Consider the following 21795-nt stretch of genomic DNA (forward strand, 5'->3'; position numbering starts at 1 on the left):
AGGTGGGGTCCACCCTGGACAGGACGCCAGTCTATCACAGGGCACATAGAGACGAACAGAGACAGACAACCATTCACACCTACGGGTGATTTAGAGTCATCAATGAACCCAACACCTGCACGTCTTTGGACTGTGGGAGGAAACCGGAGAACCCGGAGAAAACCCACGCAGACACGGGGACAACATCAACCAAGCAAAGACTCTTAACTGCGTGGGAGAGCCGAGGATCAAACCACCGACCCCGGGGCACTTGTTTAAAATCTAGTTTCACAACCTTTTATTCTACTTTATATTCCAGATTAATGTCAATTAATCAGAAACTACTTTATACTTTCAAGCAAAATTGCCAAAATCCTTCGGTCTCGACCTCTGAAGTGAGAACACTTGATGACCTCACCGAGGACTCGGCAGGGAACGAATCTTTCAATATTAATATTTATATTTTATGGATGCAACAAATTATCAGTTTATCTGCTGAAGTGAGTGCAGTGGTCGATTAACACGTGAAAATCTAGTTGCAGCCATACCGCTGTGTTCTGTTCTTTTTTCATCTCATCTTCATCCGCTTATCCGGGGTCGGGTCACAGGGGCAGCAGCTTTAGCAGGGGACCCCAAACTTCCCTTTCCCGGGCCACATTAACCAGCTCTAACTGGGGGATCCTGAGGCGTTCCCAGGCCAGTGTGGAGATCTAATCTCTCCACCTGGTCCTGGGTCTTCCCCGAGGCCTCCTCCCAAAACAATTTATATTCAACAGTGAATGAATCTATAGAAAGGAACATAAACAGCACGACTGGAGCTCAAGAGGTCCTTTTAATAATACTTAGTCTTATACGCGACCTATCGACTCTTATTTTACAAACATCTTAAAAATGGCATCTGGAAAATCAAACCTGTTGTCACCTAGCTGGGATCATTTTATTAAATTTTTTTAAAGGAGCCAGTTGAGGTGGTTCAGGATCATCTGGTAAGGATGAACCCTGGGCGCCTCCCTAGGGAGGTGTTCCAGGCACGTCCAGCTGGGAGGAGGCCTCGGGGAAGACCCAGGACCAGGTGGAGAGATTAGATCTCCACACTGGCCTGGGAACGCCTCAGGATCCCCCAGTTAGAGCTGGTTAATGTGGCCCTGGAAAGGGAAGTTTGGGGTCCCCTGCTAAAGCTGCCTCCCCCGAGACCCGACCCCGGATAAGAGGCTGAAGATGAGATGAGATAATTTGTCCTCTGCTGCTGATCTGTTCTCTGTTATTTTAGTATATTATGTTTTATTGTATTTTTTAATTTAGTTTTAGGGACCATCTACATGTAAGGGACTAATCATGGCTGTAATCCTCTATATTTAGTTTTGGGTTTTTTTAATTTCATCATTATACTTTGTCCCTTTGTGAAAATAAATAAACTTCAAACATTAAGCTGCAAATCAACATGTAAGAAATAAAAATAAAAGTATAAAAGTAAAATCAGAATCAGAAATACTTGAATATCCCCAGTTTCGTTACAAAACTCCAGATATGCAAACAACAAATATACAGACTAAACATATATTAGACTTTTTTTATTTACAAAAGGGCTCCATGTGTGTGTCCTGAATTTAATGGGAAGTTGAAGGTGATCACACACACACACACACACATACACACACACGCACACACACACTCGGCTGTCTGCTGATCAGTTCAGGGCATAAACTTACTGCAGGAGGTAAATATAGAAACTTGTTTCAGACCCTCCGCCCCCTCAGCCCGACTGCTGTAGTTCAGTTTAAACATGAAGCTCTGGATTTCACATGAGCCTCCACTTTTCCCTGATAATTGTAAATACTTAAATTATTCCACAACAGATGCGTCACTCTCTGGTTTATCAAACATGTAACTGGGGGCAGGAAGTGCTCCACTGTTTAAACTGGAGCAGTGACAGAACCATGCAGACGTACAGCTCTGGTTACAGTCACAGGTCAGACACCTCCCCTGCCCTCGTCAACAACAACAGATACTCTTTTAATCTGCAGGGACGCACAGGCCGAGTAGAGGGAACCAAAACAACGACAACGACAGGAAACCACAAGGTAAAGAAAACCAGAGATGTCTGTGAGCAAGGAAATGTTCAACCAGAGTGTCAAATCTGTTTTCAGAGACAAACATGTTGAATGAATGTTAGTCCCTCTGTTCAGCAGTCGGTTAACTGCGTAACGTGTTTAGATTCCTGTATATTATGAGTTTGTTTAAGATTTTGGTACAAATGTAACAGTTATTGTTACAGCTTCTTTCAGACTTCAGACTTTTGGTCTGGGTCTGTTTTTCCTGGTTAAGTTCCACTGAAGAAAAATGTTACGGTGATATTTTTGACCAACGAACCTGTTTATACAGAGAAGCACTTCTCTGAGAACAGAGAACAGAATAATGGGACATGCACAGTACATCTCATCTTCAGCCTCTTATCCGGGGTCGGGTCGCAGGGGCAGCAGCTTTAGCAGGGGACCCCAAACTTCCCTTTCCCGGGCCACATTAAACAGCTCTAACTGGGGGATCCTGAGGCATTCCCAGGCCAATTTGGAGATCTAATCTCTCCACCTGGTCCTGGGTCTTCCCCGAGGCCTCCTCCCAGCTGGATGTGCCTGGAACACCTCCCTAGGGAGGCGCCCAGGGTTCATCCTTACTAGATGATCCTGAACCTCCTCAACTGGCTCCTTTCAGAGCAAAGGAGCAGCGGCTCTACTCCGAGTTCCTCACGGATGCTGAACTTCTCCCCCTCTCTCTAAGGGAGACTCCAGCCCCCCTCCTGAGAAAACCCATTTCAGCCGCTTGAACCCGCGACCTCGTTCTTGGTCGCTGACTCAGCTTTCATGACCATAGGTGAGGGTAGGACAGAGATTGACCGGTAGATCCAGAGCTTTGCCTTCCTCAGCTCTCTTTTCGTCACAACGGTGCAGTAGAGCGACTGCCAAACTCATCCATCGTCCCCTCACTCAAGAACATGATCCCGAGGTCCTTGAACTCCTTCACTTGGGGTAAGAAAAAGACATACATATAGAAAAATTAGGAAAAAGTCTATTTAACAGAGGAGATGGACGGTAAACATGCAGAGAGCTGGATGGAGGCAGTGGTGTAGTCAGAGGGGGGAAGAAACAACAAAAGTGCCGTCTTGAATGTCTCTTATGGGAATTTTGGATATTTGTAATTCATCATCATAGTTTTGTCAGGTCAGACACAGTTCAGTGTCTCCTCTGCAGTGTCATATAGGCTGCACTGCTTCATAGAAACCTTCTGCGTGTTTGTGAAACAATGCATGCAGATGGGGCTTTGCAGAGATTCTGCAGGACACTAAATTCATGGAGCAACTTTAAATTTATTTAGCTAAGAGTTTATTGGTTATCCTATACTGTTTTTTTTTTTTATACCTCCTTTGTCTTTTTGTAAACTGCTGGAAACTCAATTTCCTTGCGGGAGTTCATCCCAAAGGATCAATAAAGAGAGTATAAGTCTTTAAACAGAAATGCTCCTCCAACTGTCAACAGTGTTTAAACACGACAATGTCCCGCACAAAATGTTTCTCGAGATGAAAATTAGAGAGAAAATTATAAATACTTGATTCATTCTGACATACTGTTATTTTTCATTGCTCAGTATTTGAAATGAGTATCCGCTGTGGCTATAACTTTTCTTTATTTCCAAGGATTTTCCAGAGATTCTCAATGTGGATTAGATCTGGACTGGCCTGGGAACGCCTTGGGATCCCCCAGTTAGAGCTGGTTAATGTGGCCCGGGAAAGGGAAGTTTGGGGTCCCCTGCTAAAGCTGCTGCCCCCACGACCCGACCCCGGATAAGAGGCTGAAGATGAGATGAGATGAGACACTTCCTCCTCCAAATTTAACTGACTTCTTTACACACTCTGGGTTCAGTCTTTCCCCAGACTGATGCTGAACATAATGTTCCCATCAGACACAAATAAATTGAACTTTAGCAATGTCATGTCATTTTGGGGGATGTTTTCTGCAGCAGGAGTTGGGTCTCTTGTACAGCTACATGGCAGGGTGAATGAAAATGTTTATGTGAACCTCCTTTGGCAATATGCAACATCTTCACTGCAATTCTCTGCAATTTTTCATGCAAGACAATGCCCTCTGTCACACTGCAAAACAGGTTACACCGTTACACAGTTACACAGTTCCTTGAAACAAAAAATATTGAAACAATGAAATGTCCAGCCCAGAGATCAGATCTAAACACCATAGAGCAGGGGTGTCAAACTCACGAACAACACAGAGAGCTGGGACCCAAATGCAGACACGGAAACTGAGTCAGGTTTAAACGAGCATTTGATGAAAGAGCTATGTTCAAAAGAGTCCAGGAAGCGGGGAAAAAGGGACAAGGTCCAGGTGAAAGTGAAGCTCTCCAGAGTGAGTCCAGTGACCGAGAAGAAACAAATACCAACGAGGTGATCACGGGAAAAACACGAACGGGTGGTAGGCAAGTAGGCGGGGATGCAGACGGGGAAACAGGATCACGGGAAACTAAAACAAAAAGAAACAATGAACACCAAAAACATGGAAAAAAACTATCTTACTTAAATACAACGTGGAGCCTACGAACGAGACACGAAACCGAGTAGATGATGAAACGATCTGGCGCCGGACGTGTCCAACATCCGGCTTCTTATACTTTTGGGGAGGTGTTTAGTGGGATTGGAAGCAGCTGGTCCAGAACCATGCCTCACGTCTCCAGGCTGCCAGAACTGGGATCCTGACACTTTAAAAACCCTCTCTATTTCTTCAGCCTCAAATAGTAATTGTTTTGTTACAGTAATCTAATCTAATAATCTAATGTATTGTGTGAGAAGCTTGCTGGACCTTAAGTCTTCTTGCCAAACCACAGCTTCTGTCTAATAATGTATGTTATTTTTTTCCATTTTCATGTTTAATGCCATCTCTTTAATCCACCTTCCAGTTCTTGGTCCATCAACATTTTCCATTCAAAGAAAAATTATAAAACATGGAACAAACTAACTTTCTCAAACACGAAGTGGAGCCAATGAACGAGACACGATACCGAGTAGATGATGAAACGATCTGGCGCCGGACGTGTCCAACATCCAGCCTCTTATACTGTTGGGGAGGTGTTTAGTGGGATTGAGTGCAGCTGGTCCAGAACCACGCCTCCCGTCTCCAAACAGACAAACACAGAGAGGGGAGATACACATGCACAAAAGGACAAGGAGAGGCTGCCAGAACTGGGATCCTGACACTTTAAAAACCCTCTCTATTTCTTTAGCTTCCGTAGTAATTGCTTCGTTAGAGGGTCTCTAATCTCTTATGTATTGTGTGAGAAGCTTTCTGGACCTTAAGTCTTCTTGCCAAACCACAGCTTCTGTCTAATAATGTATGTTATTTTTTTCCATTTTCATGTTTGATGCCATCTCTGTAATCCACCTTCCAGTTCTTGGTCCATCAACATTTTTCCATTCAAAGGAAATCATACGTTTAACTTGTTTACAGCAGCAGATTAATGCCAAGCATCAACAGTTGCATAGTTCAGGGGTCGACTTTATGACATGACTGACCTGCTGATCACACACTAGTTAAGTGAAAAATGCCTTTTTGAACAGGGCCACGACCCTTTATGGTGCGATCATGGAGTTTGTGCGGTTTGGAACAGAGGATGATGACGATGAAGACGATGCAGCGACTCAGTACATGATTGAACAGAGTCTGCTGGAGAGCAACAAACAGAAGGAAAGCCACCGAATCTCCACGTCACGAGACCGCAGCAGGTCAGACACAGATATTTATCCATGATTCTTGCTTTGTTCTGGTTCTGCTCATTCATTTACTGCCCTCTGTTTGTTGAAGTATATATTCAGATTTTGTGTGTGTGTGTAATTTCTTCCACTTACCTAAAAAAATACAATTTAAAGTGTTAAAATCTGTGGTTTCACAGAATGTACTTTTACTTTGTGTTTGATGTGTTTGTCATTATCTTTCCTCGCAGCTCCGGGCCTGAGTCTGCAGACATCTTCACTGCTATAAGACAAGGTGAGGGGGGAGGAAACACACGATCAGGGGTTCAACACATGGCATGCTATTTCTGAGTTATTTTACAATTTCCTGCTGGTAACTAGGGATCGACCGATATGGATTTTTTAGTGCTGATGCTTGGCCTTAGCTGATGACCGATACGGACTGCCGATTTTCTTGAGCCGATATCGTCTGGTATGTCATGAACGGTGCGGGGAATAACTCCGAGGAGCGGGACCCAAATACAGACACAAACACAGAGTAAGATTTGAACGAATATTTAATAGGAAAACAAATAACAAACAGTGTCCAGGGAACGAGGAAATCAGGTCCAGGTGTAGACGATGAAGGACAAACGCGGGGTTCAGGAGACAAACAGGAACGGGTGGTGGACGAACAGGAACTTAGGAAACTAAAACTAAACCAAAAGAAACAATTAACAATGAACAGCGCAAAACTGGATAGAGAACATGAGCATAGGATAATGGGAGCCAACCAATAGAGACATGATACCACGTAAATTTGAAAACGGTCTGGCGCTAAATGCTATATATCCATTGCGTTTACGAGGAGTTGAGCCACAGCTGGGCGGGATCACGACTCCCAGCAACAACAGACAAACAGGGAAAGACACAAGCAGGAGAAACAGACAGAGGGAGACAAACTCACACAAAAGGAAGAGGGAAGGGCCTGACAGGACAGAGATCCTGACATGGTACATGATAAACATTAACACAAAGCAATATTCGACTACGTCTAGAACAGATCTCTCATCTTTAAAGATCTTCTTGATATCACTGCAAGGGAACTCCACCCCGCTCCAAGTTGGGAAGGGGGGGAGAGAAAAACACACACACACATCCAAACCTCCAGCTAGGTGGTCGCTAAATAAAACTCCCACAACACCACAGAACCACGTAACAACATCCACATTACTTAATCCTATTACCAGTGTTCATAACGACTGCTGTATGAATTACATATAGCCACAAAACAAGCAGTTTATAGAAGAGGGATTCAGCATTCCCATCCCTCATTTGGATCCACAAACTTTCTTAGCTATAGTTTCAAGAAAAACACATATATAACATGCATTTGGCATCCGTGTTTCCACTTTCAAAGTGTACGGCAATAGTTCAGCTATATTACTCTATACTCTACTAGTAGGTAAGGGGCTCTGCATGGTCTGTAAGTGAACTGCAGCGTCTCAAGCAACACGGAGCCGCCTGTGGATGCTTTTCTGTCAATGATGCTGGAAAAGACTATTAGCGAACGCAACAGCCCGCATTGGCCGATGCCTAGACACGAAAAAACACAAATATCGGCCAATAATATCGGCTGGCCGATGTATCGGTCAGTCACTTCTGGAAACACTGATAATTGATTCACAGGCTCTGTAACTCTGTAACATGTGGCAGGATGCACCATCTCGCCTCTAGCTTTCACGATGGCTGCGGAGGTCATTATCCGGGCCTCTCATGGCTGGTAGGAGGTCAGAGGCTCAAATTTGGTCTTCGTTTCCCTCCGATCAGAGCCTATATGGACGATACGACCATCCTCACCACAACCAAGGTGTGTGCCAGGCAGCTGCCGAACAAGCTGCAGGAGAACATCCAGTGGGCCCAGATGGAAATAAAGTCCGGGAGCATTTTGGTCGTTAAGGGGAAGCTGTCGGAATATCGGTTTAACATAGACGAGGAGTCTGTACCAACAGTGTCAGAGAAGCTAGTCAAGAGTCTTGGTGGTGAGGTTGAAAGTTAAACCACGTTCCCACTACACGACTTAAAGTGAAAAATCATTCCATGGTCTTTTTCGGCACTTACATACATCAAATAAGCCATTGAGACCGTTTTTGTGTGTGTTACAGAGTCGCTAACAGCCGGATGTGGCTAACACTGATTAGCTCGGGGCAGTACGGTGAAGGCATTAAAACGTCTTTTTTAACCACTAATGCTGCTGAAAATAACAGCAAACCTCTGCAGCAGCATGAGAAGAGTCTCTACACACACAACAAAGCACCAATGGGCTCCTTCCTTTGGGATTGACTTTGCTAATCCACTTGAATGGACTTTACTATGAGAGGAGCTGGTACAGGGGCCAGTAGGTAAGTCTTTAAAACACTCTTTTAATAAACTCTGGGTTCTCTAACTACGTTGTTGGTGCTTAGTTTTCTGTGTAGGGACTCTTCTCATGCTGCTGCAGAGGTTTGCTGTTATTTTCAGCAGTATTAGTGGTTAAAAAAGATGTTTGAATGCCTTCACCGTGCTGCCCCGAGCTAATCAGTGTTAGCCACGTCCGGCTGTTAGCGACTCTCCCAGATTTCTCTGTTTACAGTTGTTACACGAAAAAAAAAACTGTCTCGATGGATTATTTGATGTGTGCAAGTGTCAGGAAAGGCCACGGGACGATTTTAGCCTCAGATCAGAGGAAAATCTGGCTGGAGGAGAAGCTGAAGCTGCTGCTGCTGCCTTGTCACGGTCCTCAGTGTTTGATATCAACACACAAGGCATCACTGAATGTCAATTTCTTGTAGTTTTGTAGTAGAAACCTATCATTTGATCTACGGCCCCGCCCACGGTTGTGAAACAGCAGCCTGACTGTGTATTGATAAATCCATGCTGCTGTCCGTCGTGCTGAAGTATCAGACCTTCTCTCAGTTTCAGCTTGGATCTGTGATATTCTTTAAACTATAAAGGGTTAAAATATGCACGTCTCTCTCCCTTTATCCCTGCAGGTAATGAGAAGCTCTTGAAGGATCTTAGTGTCCGACAGAGAGACAAGTTTTCACAGACAGACAGTCGAGGGTGGACTCCTCTCCATGAAGCAGCCGCTCAGAACAACCAAACCGTCCTGGAGCTCACATTCAAAGGTGTTTTATAATGATAATAATAATAATAATAATAATAATAATATTAATAATTATGCACAGTTTCACAATAACAGAAGGTTTATCCAGTATAAAAACAGTGAAGCATCCTTGGTCTCCAGCTTCAGGCTCAGGTGCTTTGGAGAGTCGTACTCTTCTCGGTCAGACTCCTCTCTTCCTGGCAGTGGAACGAGGTCTGATAGAAAACGCCTCCTTCCTCCTCCAGCGTGGAGCCCAGCCCGACAGCCAGGACCAAGACCAGGACTCACCGCTGCTTGTAGGTAGGCTGACCAACAGTTCACTGTCTCAGAGCTTGTGGAGTCCGTTTGTTTCCCATTTCCTTTTCTTTCATAGTTTGGTCTGTTTCTGAACAAAGTCCTGTTGTGGAAATGGATTTCTTCAGTAAAGATCAACGAACAGGATCAGCTTTTTCTCCGTGGTTTATTTTGACAAAGTATTTTCCTCTGCAGACAAAAATACGTTCACCCCTGCTTCCTCACAAAGCTCAGAGTTTGGCAGGAATGACCCCGAGCCCACTGGTGCTCAGCCTTTTAGAGGAATAGATCGGGCAGCAAGCAGAAGGCAAAAGACTTACTATGATACCAGGTTGAGGCATGAACCATATGAGGTCGGGGACCTTGTGTGGTTGAATGACCCCACAGAGAGACGTCGTAAACTGGCCCCCCATTGGAAGGGAACGAGCTAAGCCTTGGTTTGGTGACGTCTTTAGACCAAAGAAGACATGCCTCAGACATTACAATCCCCCTCTGAACTTCTCTCATCACAAAGTCTCTAACACAGGGTCTAAATAGGACAAGGTCTCTAAAACAGGGTCCACATAGGCCAAGGTCTCTTAAACAGGGTCCGCACAGGCCAAGGTCTCTAAAACAGGGTCCACACAGGCCAAGGTCTCTTAAACAGGGTCCACATAGACCAAGGTCTCTAAAACAGGGTCCACATAGGCCAAGGTCTCTAAAACAGGGTCCACATAGGCCAAGGTCTCTAAAACAGGGTCCACATAGACCAAGGTCTCTAAAACAGGGACCACATAGGCCATAAAAACAGCGTTGAGTTATCTGCAAGAAACAGGATGTACAGAAGCACGGATATGCCATTATACCGCCATGAGGCCGTTATTTACGTTATCCATTTAGCGGAAAACAAGCTATGCACTCGTCACATGATCAGGTTAAACAGAGGAGACACTGAAATGCGTCTGACCTGATAAAACTATGATTATGAATTACAAATATCCAAAATTCCCACAACAGTCCTGAGTAGATTGAGGCACATTTCCATTGACTGGTGTCTGCTGAGTATCTCTCAATCCGATTCTGATGTTAACACAAAGTACTTGAGTAAATGTACTTAGTTACTTTCCACCACTGTCTAACTGTGGCTACAATCTGGATGTTGTTTACGCTCGTTAACCAGACAAAACTCTTCCTTTCACCCTCTGTTATTTAAATCCATCACCTGTTTGACTCCTTCCTTCTGCAGCGATCCGTTCAGACCGCACTGACCTGATGGAGCTGCTGCTCCTGAGGGGCTCCAAGGTGAACCAGGAGGGCTGCCACGGCCGCCGGCCCCTCCACGAAGCCGCACGTCTGGGTAAAACAGCGCTGGTGACGCTGCTGCTGGAGGCCGGGGCACAGCCAGACCCTCCCAGCCACTACGGCATCACGCCACTGGCGCTTGCCGCTCAGGCAGGACACCTGGAGGTGGTGGAGACTCTACTGAGGAGAGGTGAGAGGGCAGGGAGGTCTCTACCGTATCACTGCAGCATCACTCACACTTTACTTCAATGTGTCCTCGTCCAATATCTCAGCTGATGTGCGGCTTGGCTTTAACAGACCTTCCTGTCTTTTTGTAGTCAATTCCCTCTTGATCTCCGTCCTGCAGGAGCCGACGTCCTGTCACAGGCGCATGATGAGGCCTCCATCTTGTACGAGGCGTGTTCGTCCGGAGATCCAGCTGTCATCGCTCTGTTGCTGGAATATGGCGCTGACGCCAACGTGGCCAAACATACAGGACACCTGCCGATTCACCGCGCCTCTCACCGCGGACACCTGCAGTAAACATTAAACATATTTCATGAGATCCTTTTGTTTTGTTTTTCCTCTGCAAAGTTGTTAAAAACTACAGCATGAGATAAATAAAGTGGAGGTTTGTGTGTGTGTGTGTGTGTGTGTGTGTGTGTGTGTGTGTGTGTGTGTGTGTTTCAGAGCTCTGAAGCTGCTGATTCCAGTCACTTCTAAGGAAGAAGTCAACGACAGCGGGATGAGTCCTCTACACTCTGCTGCTGCAGGAGGACAAACACACTGCATCAAGGTGTGTTAGTGTGTGTGTGTGTGTGTGTGTGTGTGTATGTGTGTTTGTGTGTGTTTGTGTGTGTCTGTGTGTGTGTGTGTGTGTGTATGTGTGTTTGTGTGTGTTTGTGTGTGTCTGTGTGTGTGTGTGTATATATATATATATATGTGTGTGTGTGTGTGTTTGTCTGTGTGTGTGTGTGTGTGTGTGTGTGTGTATATATATCTGTGTGTGTGTGTGTGTGTGTTTGTGTGTGTGTGTATGTGTGTTTGTGCGTGCGTGTGTGTGTGTGTGTGTATTTATATCTGTGTGTGTGTGTGTGTGTGTGTGTGTATATATATCTGTGTGTGTGTGTGTTCTTCAGAATTTAAAGTACAGCTCCTTTAAGTGTGCTCCTCCCAAACTCCCATCAGGCCTTGCTGGATGCCGGTTACGACCCCAACTACATGCTCCAATCCTGGGTTCGCCGTAACTATGACGACGAGAGGAGGTCTGCGCTCTTCTTCGCGGTCTTAAATAACGACGTGCCGTCTGCAAAATTGCTGCTGGAGGCCGGGGCCATGCCCAACCAGGACCCAATCAAATGTCTGCAGGTAACCGTGTGTGTGTGTGTGTGTGTGTGTGTGTGTGTGTGTGTGTGTGTGTGTGTGTGTTATATACCAGTGATGAAACACAATAATTAATTTACTTACAGGTGCTGGAACTCCTTCAAAGCATTTTTAACGTTTTTTTTCAAGGTTTGAAAAATAATTTAACTTGAATATACTATATTACTATACTATACTGAATAAAGTGACTGAAACGGCTTTGAATGTAAGTTATATAGGATGCCTGGTCTACTAAACAAGTCCTTTAATTAATCTAATTACGGTGGTATAGTGTATAGCAATGTCGCCTCACAGCAAGGAGGTTACAAGTTTGAACCCTGGCTGGGGCCCTTCTGTGTGGAGTTTGCATGTTCTCCCCGTGCCTGCGTGGGTTTTCTCCGGGTTCTCCGGTTTCCTCCCACAGTCCAAAGACGTGCAGGTGTTCGGTTCATTGATGACTCTAAATCACCCGTAGGTGTGAATGGTTGTCTGTCTCTGTTCGTCTCTATGTGTCCTGTGATAGACTGGTGTCCTGTCCAGGGTGGACCCCGCCTCACACCCGATGGCAGCTGAGATCGGCTCCAGCCCCCCGTGACCCCGACAGGGACAAGTGGTTGAAGATGAATGAATGATGAATTTAATTTAATCTAATTTAATCTAATTTAATTTAATTTAATCTAATTTTATCTAATTTTATCTAATTTAATTTAATTTAATTTAATTTAATTTAATCTAATTTAATTTAATCTAATTTAATTTGATTTAATTTAATTTAATTTAATCTAATTTAATTTAATCTAATTTAATTTAATTTAATCTAATTTAATTTAATTTAATTTAATTCAGACATGTCAGAAGAAAAACAAATACAAAATTATAAAAAATGAAATTCATTCACAAAATAATAAGAAAAAATAAATAAGCAAAACATGTTACAACATTAATTCAATTATTCAACACTGACATGTCTAAAAAGGAGCAGGAAGAAGTATAAATGTATTGAATCCTACCCCTTTTCCATAACTATTAATTGTTTTTACTTCTGTCACAAAACAATAATGGTTGTTTATAGCAGCTTGTAAAATACATCGACTGATGCAACCTGGACACATCATCAGTGATGTTACCTGGGGTCACGGAGGGTTTGGGGTCTTTCAAGCGTCATACACTCTCACCCAGGCGACCCAGCTGGGGTTGATAAGACCCTAGCTTGTGTCCAGGTAGCGCTACAGCACCCATGGTTCTCCTCTCCGTAACCACAGCCACCTTGAGGCAACCTCTGCTGCCTCCGTGACCTCCTTAATGGCCCTTCGCTTACTGGCCCCTGTGATGCCCAAGATGTTGTAGGCCCTGCAGAGAGACTGGCCAGCGAACCCTCTGCATCCCACCTTGATGGGCTCACACCGTGCTCTCCACCTGTTACTCTCCGACACTCCTCCACTAGCTCAGCATATTTTGCCCTCTTCCTCTCATTAGCCTCCTCGATACGGTCCTCCCAATAACAATAATAACTTATATAATGTGATGAGGAAGAGCAGGAATCAGTTTAATGTATGTACTGTATGAACATAGTTCATTTCCACAGTTGTAAAGTGCTGAAAAAGCTTAAAAATGCTCCTTGAAAAGCGTAAAAGTGCTTGAATTTGACTTTGATAAAGGTGCAGGAAGGTTGAGGTGTAAGAGAAAACAGGTTAGTCTCATGTTTATGTGTCCATCGCTTTGTTGGAGCAGGAATCTCTGTTGCTCTTGTGTCTTTCAGATTTCTTTGCGTGTGGGAAACTACGAGTTAATCAACCTGCTGCTGAGGTTTGGAGCCAACGTCAACTATTACTGCAGAGTCAACACGACTCACTTCCCGTCAGCCCTTCAGTACGCTCTCAAAGACGAGGTAAACTGTGGCTCTCATTATAATAATGATAATAATTATTATTATTATTTTTCTTCTTCTTCTTCTTCTTAATTTTATTATTATTTTTATTATTATTATTACTATTATTATTTTTATTATTATTATTATTTGTATTATTATTATTACTTTTATTATTTTTACTATTATGTTATTATTATTATTACTGTTATTATTACTATTATTTTTATTATTTGTCTTATTATTGCTATTATTATAATCTTATTAATTGTATTATTTTTAACTATTATTGTGATTACTATTATTTTATTATTGTTATTATTATTATTATTCTAATTATTACTACTATTATTATTATTTTATTATTATTATAATAATAATAATTATTATTATTATTACTATTATTATTTTATTATTATTATAATAATAATAATAATTATTATTATTATTACTATTATTATTTTATTATTATTATTATTATTATTATTATTATCATTATTATTACTATTACTTAAATTAATTATACCAGAACAATTAATTTTAATTCACAGAATTTTATCAACAACTGATATTTTTATTATTTATATTATTATTTATATTATTATTTATTCTTATTATGTATGTACATAAATCTAATCTGTGGTTGTGTGTGTGTGTGTGTGTGTGTGTGTGTGGTTGTGTGTGTGTGTGTGTGTGTGCGTGTGTGTGTTAGGTGGTTCTCAGGATGCTGTGTAACTATGGTTACGATGTGGGGCGCTGCTTCGACTGTCCCTACGGCAACAGCTCGCACTTCCCTGAAGACTACGAGGGATGGACCGACTCTGTGATCAGAGACACCAGGGTAACGGACGCCGTCTGTGTCTTAATGTGCCGCAAAAACCAAAACTAGGCGCTAAAAAAGTTTCCTTTCACACACACATGAAACCTTTTAACTCCGTCCTGAATAAAAGTTGATGTTTGCTGCAACTTAAAGTATCTTAAACTTCACAAACTGTCGGAGAGACGTCGCCTCTCTAGGGTCTCTACGGCCCCAGAACAATGTTCAGGAGATTCAACAGCATAAAAAAAAGGTCCTAAAATGTGTAAATCCACAGTTTTCACTAAACGAAGCATTTCCTGCGATGGGAAAATGCTATTTTAAAAAATTGTTTAGTGTAAAATATTGTTTTTGGAGGGCGTCAGACATTTAATAACCTTTTTTTAAGGCTGTTTCAGGCGCTTCACCGCCATTAGAGGCGTTTTTCTGAGACCGTAGAGAGACTAAGAGAGGGCACGACAGTTTCAAGGTTTGAAAAGTGCTTGGATTTTGAATTAAGTGCTTTAAACTGCTTTAAATGTTATGTTTATAAGGTTATGGCATTTATAATAAAGACCTTTTTTAATGGAATTACATTGCTAGGCAACAGCCTCGGCCCTTGTTAACTTCCTGTCAGTTTGTCCTTCACTTTCACTGCAACAGGAAATAAACTAGGACACATTTAGACGGTTTATGTTTCCACCTTTTATTGGTTTATAGATCAGAGAGAAGCAGATCTAGATATTTGAGGGGCTGAAAACATAATTTCCTGACATTTGTGCATGAAAAAAGACTTTTGATGATCAAAATAGTTGGTTATTATATTTCTGTTGAGTTAGTTTTCCTTTAATTTGTCGTCCTTCTGTAGAAAGTTGTCTCAAAACATCATGTTTGTTGTTTACAGGACAATAAAATCTAATTAAATGTGATGAACAAGTGCAATAATAAGTTTACTGTATACTGAGTACTGTACTATTTACAGAAATGCAGTTCACCGCAGCTGTAACGTGCTGGAAAACATGAAAATGCACCTTTAAATGCTTGAAAAGTGCTTGAATTTGACTTTAGAAAAGGTGCAGGACGCCTGTTAATCAGACCTGCTTTGTTGAACTCCTGTCAGTGCAGTTCTGTGAGGTGATCACCGTCACCTCGCTGAAGCACCTCTCGGGTCAGCTGGTCCGCGTCATGTTGGACTACGCGGATCACGTCACCTTGTGCATCAAGCTGAAAGCGGCTCTGATGGAGCAGAAGCAGTGGCCCGACATCTGCAGGCTGCAAGGTAAATAAGTAAAGGTTGAATACGTAGAATCTTTATTCAAAGCTGTATTTATTTATTTAGGTAATAATAATAAACCATCGGGGCGTTTTGAGGGGTACAGAATGAACGTATTGCTTTTCCATAAGAAATATTATTAATCTGATTTAATATTTAAATATTTTGACGGGTTTAACAAAGACTTTCTGTCACATTCTGTTTACATTGTATCAGCCAATAGCGTTGGGCGTTGCTGGTTGCCAGGGTTGTCTGTTGTTGGGTGCAGCTACTGTAGGCTGGCACTGGTGAAATGGAGTTTGCCAATCCTGCAGCTGCTTAAGGCGCACTCCCACTGTCCTTCCATACCGTGCCCCAGCACGTTTCACGGCTAAAGTCTAGTTCGTTTGACCAGTGTGAGTGCAACCGTACGTTTGCCGTCCAAGGCCCGTTTGGGAGAGGTGGGTTTTTGTAAAGCGCGTTTGCACGTGTACGAGCACGAGCGTGCGCACGTGTACGAGCGCGAGCACGAGGCCTACGGCGGCTCTGACGTAATTTTCTTTACGCCTGTTGGGACATAGAAATTAGGAGGGACCATGCGCGGACATTTAAAACAATGGCGGTGAAAGGTTCACGTTGGTGTGATGCGGAGGTGGACTGTTTACTGCAGATTTGGTCGATGAAAAGATTCAAAAACAGTCGACAAGACGCACAAAAACTCAGAGGTCTGTGGAAAGATTTGGAAACAAAGTGACACATCGCGATGACGTCATCAATGCGTGACGTGTTACAGCGTGATGACGTATGGACAGCAAGAAGCATTCACCGAGGCCCAGGTAGTGTGAGTACAAACGGGCCTGGAGGGGGGGACAAGTACCCTAAAGCACGGGGCACGGGACGGACGGACAGTGTGAGTGCGCCCTTATTTGTCCCACATTCACAACATTCACTCCATGGACTGAGATAAAGGAGTTAAATGGTGTTAAAACACACGCACAAATGTTTACATTTCTCCTTGATCTGTAAGCTAACTTTCATGGTTACTTAGCTGTACCGGCTAACGCTAACCGTCAGTCAAACTCCTCTAATACTTGTTTTTATGGTGCGATTTGTCGGAGGCGACGGGTACAAACAGACTCCGGTCTCCTGTCTTCTCGCTTGACACATTCAGCGACAAACCTGGCAACCCGACTAGCTGTAATATTTTTTGTTGTTGCGATTACGATCTTGAGACACTAGATGGCGTTGTTCTGCTCATTCTTCATATTCAACCTTTAAGTTAAACTTTGTCAACCCCTGCCAACAAGAACACAACCAGTGGTCTTCATCCGTCTCTCCTCCTCCTCCTCCTCTGCAGAGAACGCCCGCTGTCTGCAGCATCTCTGTCGTCTGCGGATCCGTCGTTGTCTCGGTCGTCTTCGTCTCCGATCGCCCACCTTCATGAGCTTCCTGCCGTTGCCAGGGCGACTGAAGGATTACATCCTGTACCGGGAGTATGACCTGTATGGACAGCAGAGCAGCACGCCGCGGTGACGCAGGAACAGGAGGACGACATTAAAGAAAGTAGTTAAATGGAAATAAATAAATGCAAATCACACTTTAAAGTTGTACTCCGTAGAATCTCCATCTATTTAATTGTCTTTTAAGTTACTATCTAATGTCTGTGGCAACATTCCCTCCATAGATGTAAATACGCTGCCATGTTAGTGACGCTGGTCTGTCGATTCAGATCGTCACCAACGATTATGCTGCGTTCCCTTGTAATCGGAAATCGTGAACTTCAAACTTCTAAATCAGGTGTTTAGTAAAACTTGAACTGTATCAATCCGTGTCTCACACATACAGAAGAAAAGTTAATTAGTTCCCTTGTCTACCTTTAGTCAACATCCGATATTTCCAACTCACTCATCTTCAACTTCTTTATCTGGGGTCGGGTCGCGGGGGCAGCAGCTTTAGCAGGGGACCCCAAACTTCCCTTTCCCGGGCCACATTAACCAGCTCTAACTGGGGGATCCTGAGGCGTTCCCAGGCCAGTGTGGAGATATAATCTCTCCACCTGGTCCTGGGTCTTCCCCGAGGCCTCCTCCCAGCTGGACGTGCCTGGAACACCTCCCTAGGGAGGCGCCCAGGGTTCATCCTTACTAGATGATCCTGAACCACCTCAACTGGCTCCTTTCAACACAAAGGAGCAGCGGCTCTACTCCGAGTTCCTCACGGATGCTGAACTTCTCCCCCTCTCTCTAAGGGAGACTCCAGCCCCCCTCCTGAGAAAACACATTTCGGCCGTTTGATATACGTCCAACTCTACTTCTGAATATTCACACAGGAGACCGTCGCTTTAAGAGTCGGATTCATGTCCAGCAGCCCGTCAATCCATCCACTTTGCACAAAGTCTCAAACCTGGAAATATCTTTCACTACAGCTCTTTTAAGCCGCCCACCCTCCTTCTCCTGCCCATAACTCAATTTTGGTAGAGTCTAAAATTATGAACACCTACATTTTTTTCATAGAAGATCTTAAGCTAATTATGAGCCTTTCGATCAGTGTCAAAAAAATGTTTATCAGAGGAGATTTTCTCTTTTCCGCATGTTTGGGAGTGTTTAACGTTTAACCACAATGTCTGTTGCACTCTGTCACACTTAGCTAATTGTTTGATTTATTTGATGTTATCTTTACTTTTATTTGATTTATGTTTTTATGCTTATTGTCACTCTGATCCTTTCCCATCTTTGTATTGAAACTGTTGCACAATAATTTCCCTCGGGATAAATAAATAAAACTTCTTGAATCTTGAAAAACAGAACCAAGAAACAATAGGACTGATAAACAGAATCTTTGTGTATTTTCTATTTGTGTTTTTTCTGTTTATTTATGTATTTATTGGAGAGTACAGATGCAAATCAGCAGTTTTGCTGTAATCCGGCATGTTTACAGAGATGTGTAAATGTTCATTATGTGCAAAATAAAGCATTTATTATTATTATCATTATTATTGTTGGTATCAATTCCCGTCCCCAGTCAGGGTGTCAAACCTTAACAACACCACCTGGTTACCTTATAAATCTTCTTAACTACAGATCATGTTCACACGGCACCAGGTCCCAGGACTATTTAGTCCTATTACACTATGTCAGGGGTGGGCAATCCTGCTCCTGAAGAGCCACCGTCCTGCATGTTTTAGGTTTCTCCCTACCCTAACACACCTGAGTCTAACAATAATCAAACTGTGACGAGCTTCAGCTGCTTGATAACGAGCACATCATTAGACTCAGGTGTGTTAGAGCAGAGAGAAACCTAAAACATGCAGGACAGTGGCTCTCCAGGAGCAGATTCAGACACCCTTGGTCTGTGCAGTTAGCCGACTTCTGTTTCCACACAAAACTGATCAGAAATCAATGTCACTTATTTAGTTTGTACTTATTTTATTTAATCTGCTGCTAAACTGCACGCTGCGTATTGTTGTATATTGTATAAACCTACGTTTAACCACAATGTCTGTTGCACTCTGTCACACTTAGTTACTGTTTTATTTATTTTATGTTAAATTTACTTGCAGTTAGCCGACTTATGTGCACAAAACTGAACAGAAATCAACAACAGAACCAAGAAATAATCGGACTGATGAACAGAATTGATGCCGGTATTGTGTGTTGTCTCTTCTATTTGTGTTTTTTCTATTTATTTATGTATTTATTGGAGAGTACAGATGCAAATTAGCAGTTTTGCTGTAATCCGGCCTGTTTACAGAGATGTTTAAATGTTCATTAATGTGCAAAATAAAGCATTTATTATTATTATTATTACTGTTGGTATCAATTCCCGTCCCCAGTCAGGGTGTCAAACCTTAACACCACCACCTGCTTACCTTATAAATCTTCTTAACTATAGATCATTTCTACACGGCACCAGGTCCCAGGGCTATTTGGTCCTATTACACTAAGTCAGGGGTGGGCGATCCTGCTCCTGGAGGGCCACCGTCTTGCATGTTTTAGTTTACTACAGATGCAAATGAGCAGTTTTGCTGTAATCCGGCATGTTTAAATGTTCATTTATGTGCAAAATAAAGCATTTATTATCATTATTACTGTTGGTATCAATTCCCATCCCCAGTCAGGGTGTCAAACCTTAACACCACCACCTGCTTACCTTATAAATCTTCTTAACTACAGATCATTTTCACACGGCACCAGGTCCCAGGACTATTTGGTTCTTGACAATCATCAAATAAACAGTTAAATAAGGAAAGTGGCTCTTAAACACTGTGTTCAACGTAAGTGGAAAAAACTGTAATTTTAACATGTCTGTGGTTTTTAATGGAGATTGTTGTTTTGTTTTTGTCCCCATCGTCTCGTTGTTCATGGAGACCATTGAGTTTCTCTTTCTCTTTATGTTTTATTGTTTTAAAAATGCATTAAGTTGGTTTATTTCCTTGGTCGACCTTGAGATGTGATGTAGGTTGTGTTTATTTCTGTTTTTGCTTGTTAAAAATATGTATTTGTAGTGTATTTAGTGCTCCGTGTGTGTCCGCACCAGCTGGATGTGTGTGTCTGTTCAGTAATTACAACACAAGCCCAAAAGCTTCTGGAAAGATTTAATCTCACTTACTTTCACTGTTCTAACAAAACAGTCAGGATGATGCCAGATGCAGAAAATGCTGCTAAATAACTCTGATCACTCATTGAGGCTAATAATCCATGATGAGAGAACAGGACCATCGCTGCTTTAGACTCTGTGTAACAAGAATGTTTGACTCTGTGGTGGAAACTGACCCAAACAGGAGGACGTTAATGTGCATGCAGTTCTTTACCAACTCCGTAAAATGTGAAGGGAAACAAACCAAAGACTAAAGGTGGCATCTACCTGTTTTAACACACACACACACACACACACACACGTTCAACAGAGTTTCCCACCAGAGCAACAACTCGCAGCAGGCCCCGCTGAGGTCTGGATTTACTGCAACAGTTAGTTTTGACTGTTGATACCGGATCAGAAAATCAAATAAAACAGACTCGAGTTAGCTCAAATAATACTGCGTAGTCTCCTGACGTCTCACACTGTGTCTCTGAACATCTTTACATTTTATACATTTTGAGGAGGGGGACATGTAAAAGACAACACATCTACCCACACACATGGGTAAAGGTACAATAAAAAAATAAATTATCACCTCGATAAACCAAAAATAAAATATTCCTATTTGCTCTCTCTTATTCTAGCTCCTGTGGGGGGGTGGAGGTCCCGTTGCTGACCAGCAGGGGGCGGTGCTGCGTCACAGCCGGCCTCAGGAACCCAGCTGAAGGAAGCGTAAATGGACAAACGTGATTGGCCGACGCTGTCTCATCAGGACCAATCAGATGAGATAAGTGGTGACATCTTTAAATGAACTCGGTTGAACGTTGTCGTCTTTTGTCTGCGTTCTGACATTAATCCAACATCATGATTTATAAGAATAATAAAAATAAAAAACCTGAGAAAAGTCGATGAAGCGGAGTTTTTTTTTTTCAGGGAAAATCGTAACGAACATGAATTTGATTCTTTTGTATGTTTTTTTTTTAGAAGATTATGTTTTTGGCAGTTTTTCAAGCCTTTTATTTTGTAGGACAGACAGGAAATGGGGTGAGAGAGAGAGAGAGAGGGGGGGGAGACATGCAGCAAAGGGCCGCAGGTGGGATTCGAACCCGCGGCTGCTGCCTCGAGGACCTTCAGCCTCTTTACACGGGGCGACTGCTCTAACCACTGTTCAACCAGCCGCCCCCCTTCTGTATGATTTAGCTCAGATTTGCCGTATTGTGATTTTATCACACATATATATATATATATGTATATAATATATGTAAGAAAAATACTATTTTTATTAAATATTCCTTATTCAACCATGTCACACAGAATAAAGCTGGCATTGTTCTGTATTTTTCTTATTGTCAACAAATCCCATGAAAAGATACAAACCAGCAACGTGTTCGTCTGCGTCTCTCAACACTTTGAATTTGTTTGTTCCACCTGAAGATGTGAAAATCACACCACTGGGTCCTTTAAGGGGCCATTTCTGGAGGTTTTTATCACATCGCACGATCGTTAATTAAAATTTCTCTGAGCCACTTTAAGATCT

At 42.7% G+C, this 21795-nt stretch overlaps 1 protein-coding gene across 1 annotated transcript; it reads left to right on the forward strand.

Annotated features, from left to right (window-relative positions):
- Nucleotides 1-1977: 1977 nt before the first annotated feature.
- Nucleotides 1978-18600, forward strand: asb14a (ankyrin repeat and SOCS box containing 14a). Its single transcript, XM_083939283.1, has 13 exons — nt 1978-2060; nt 5597-5761; nt 5980-6023; nt 8740-8874; nt 8994-9152; nt 10372-10617; nt 10774-10945; nt 11097-11202; nt 11595-11774; nt 13528-13656; nt 14348-14476; nt 15557-15710; nt 17041-18600. The coding sequence occupies exons 2-13, from the start codon at nt 5622-5624 to the stop codon at nt 17214-17216; spliced, it is 1770 nt and encodes a 589-aa protein (XP_083795409.1). The 5' UTR covers nt 1978-2060; nt 5597-5621; the 3' UTR covers nt 17217-18600.
- The last annotated feature ends 3195 nt before the right edge of the window (nt 18601-21795 follow it).

The sequence above is a fragment of the Echiichthys vipera genome (assembly GCF_963691815.1).
Source record: "Echiichthys vipera genome assembly, chromosome: X".
Classification (NCBI taxonomy): Eukaryota; Metazoa; Chordata; class Actinopteri; order Perciformes; family Trachinidae; genus Echiichthys; species Echiichthys vipera.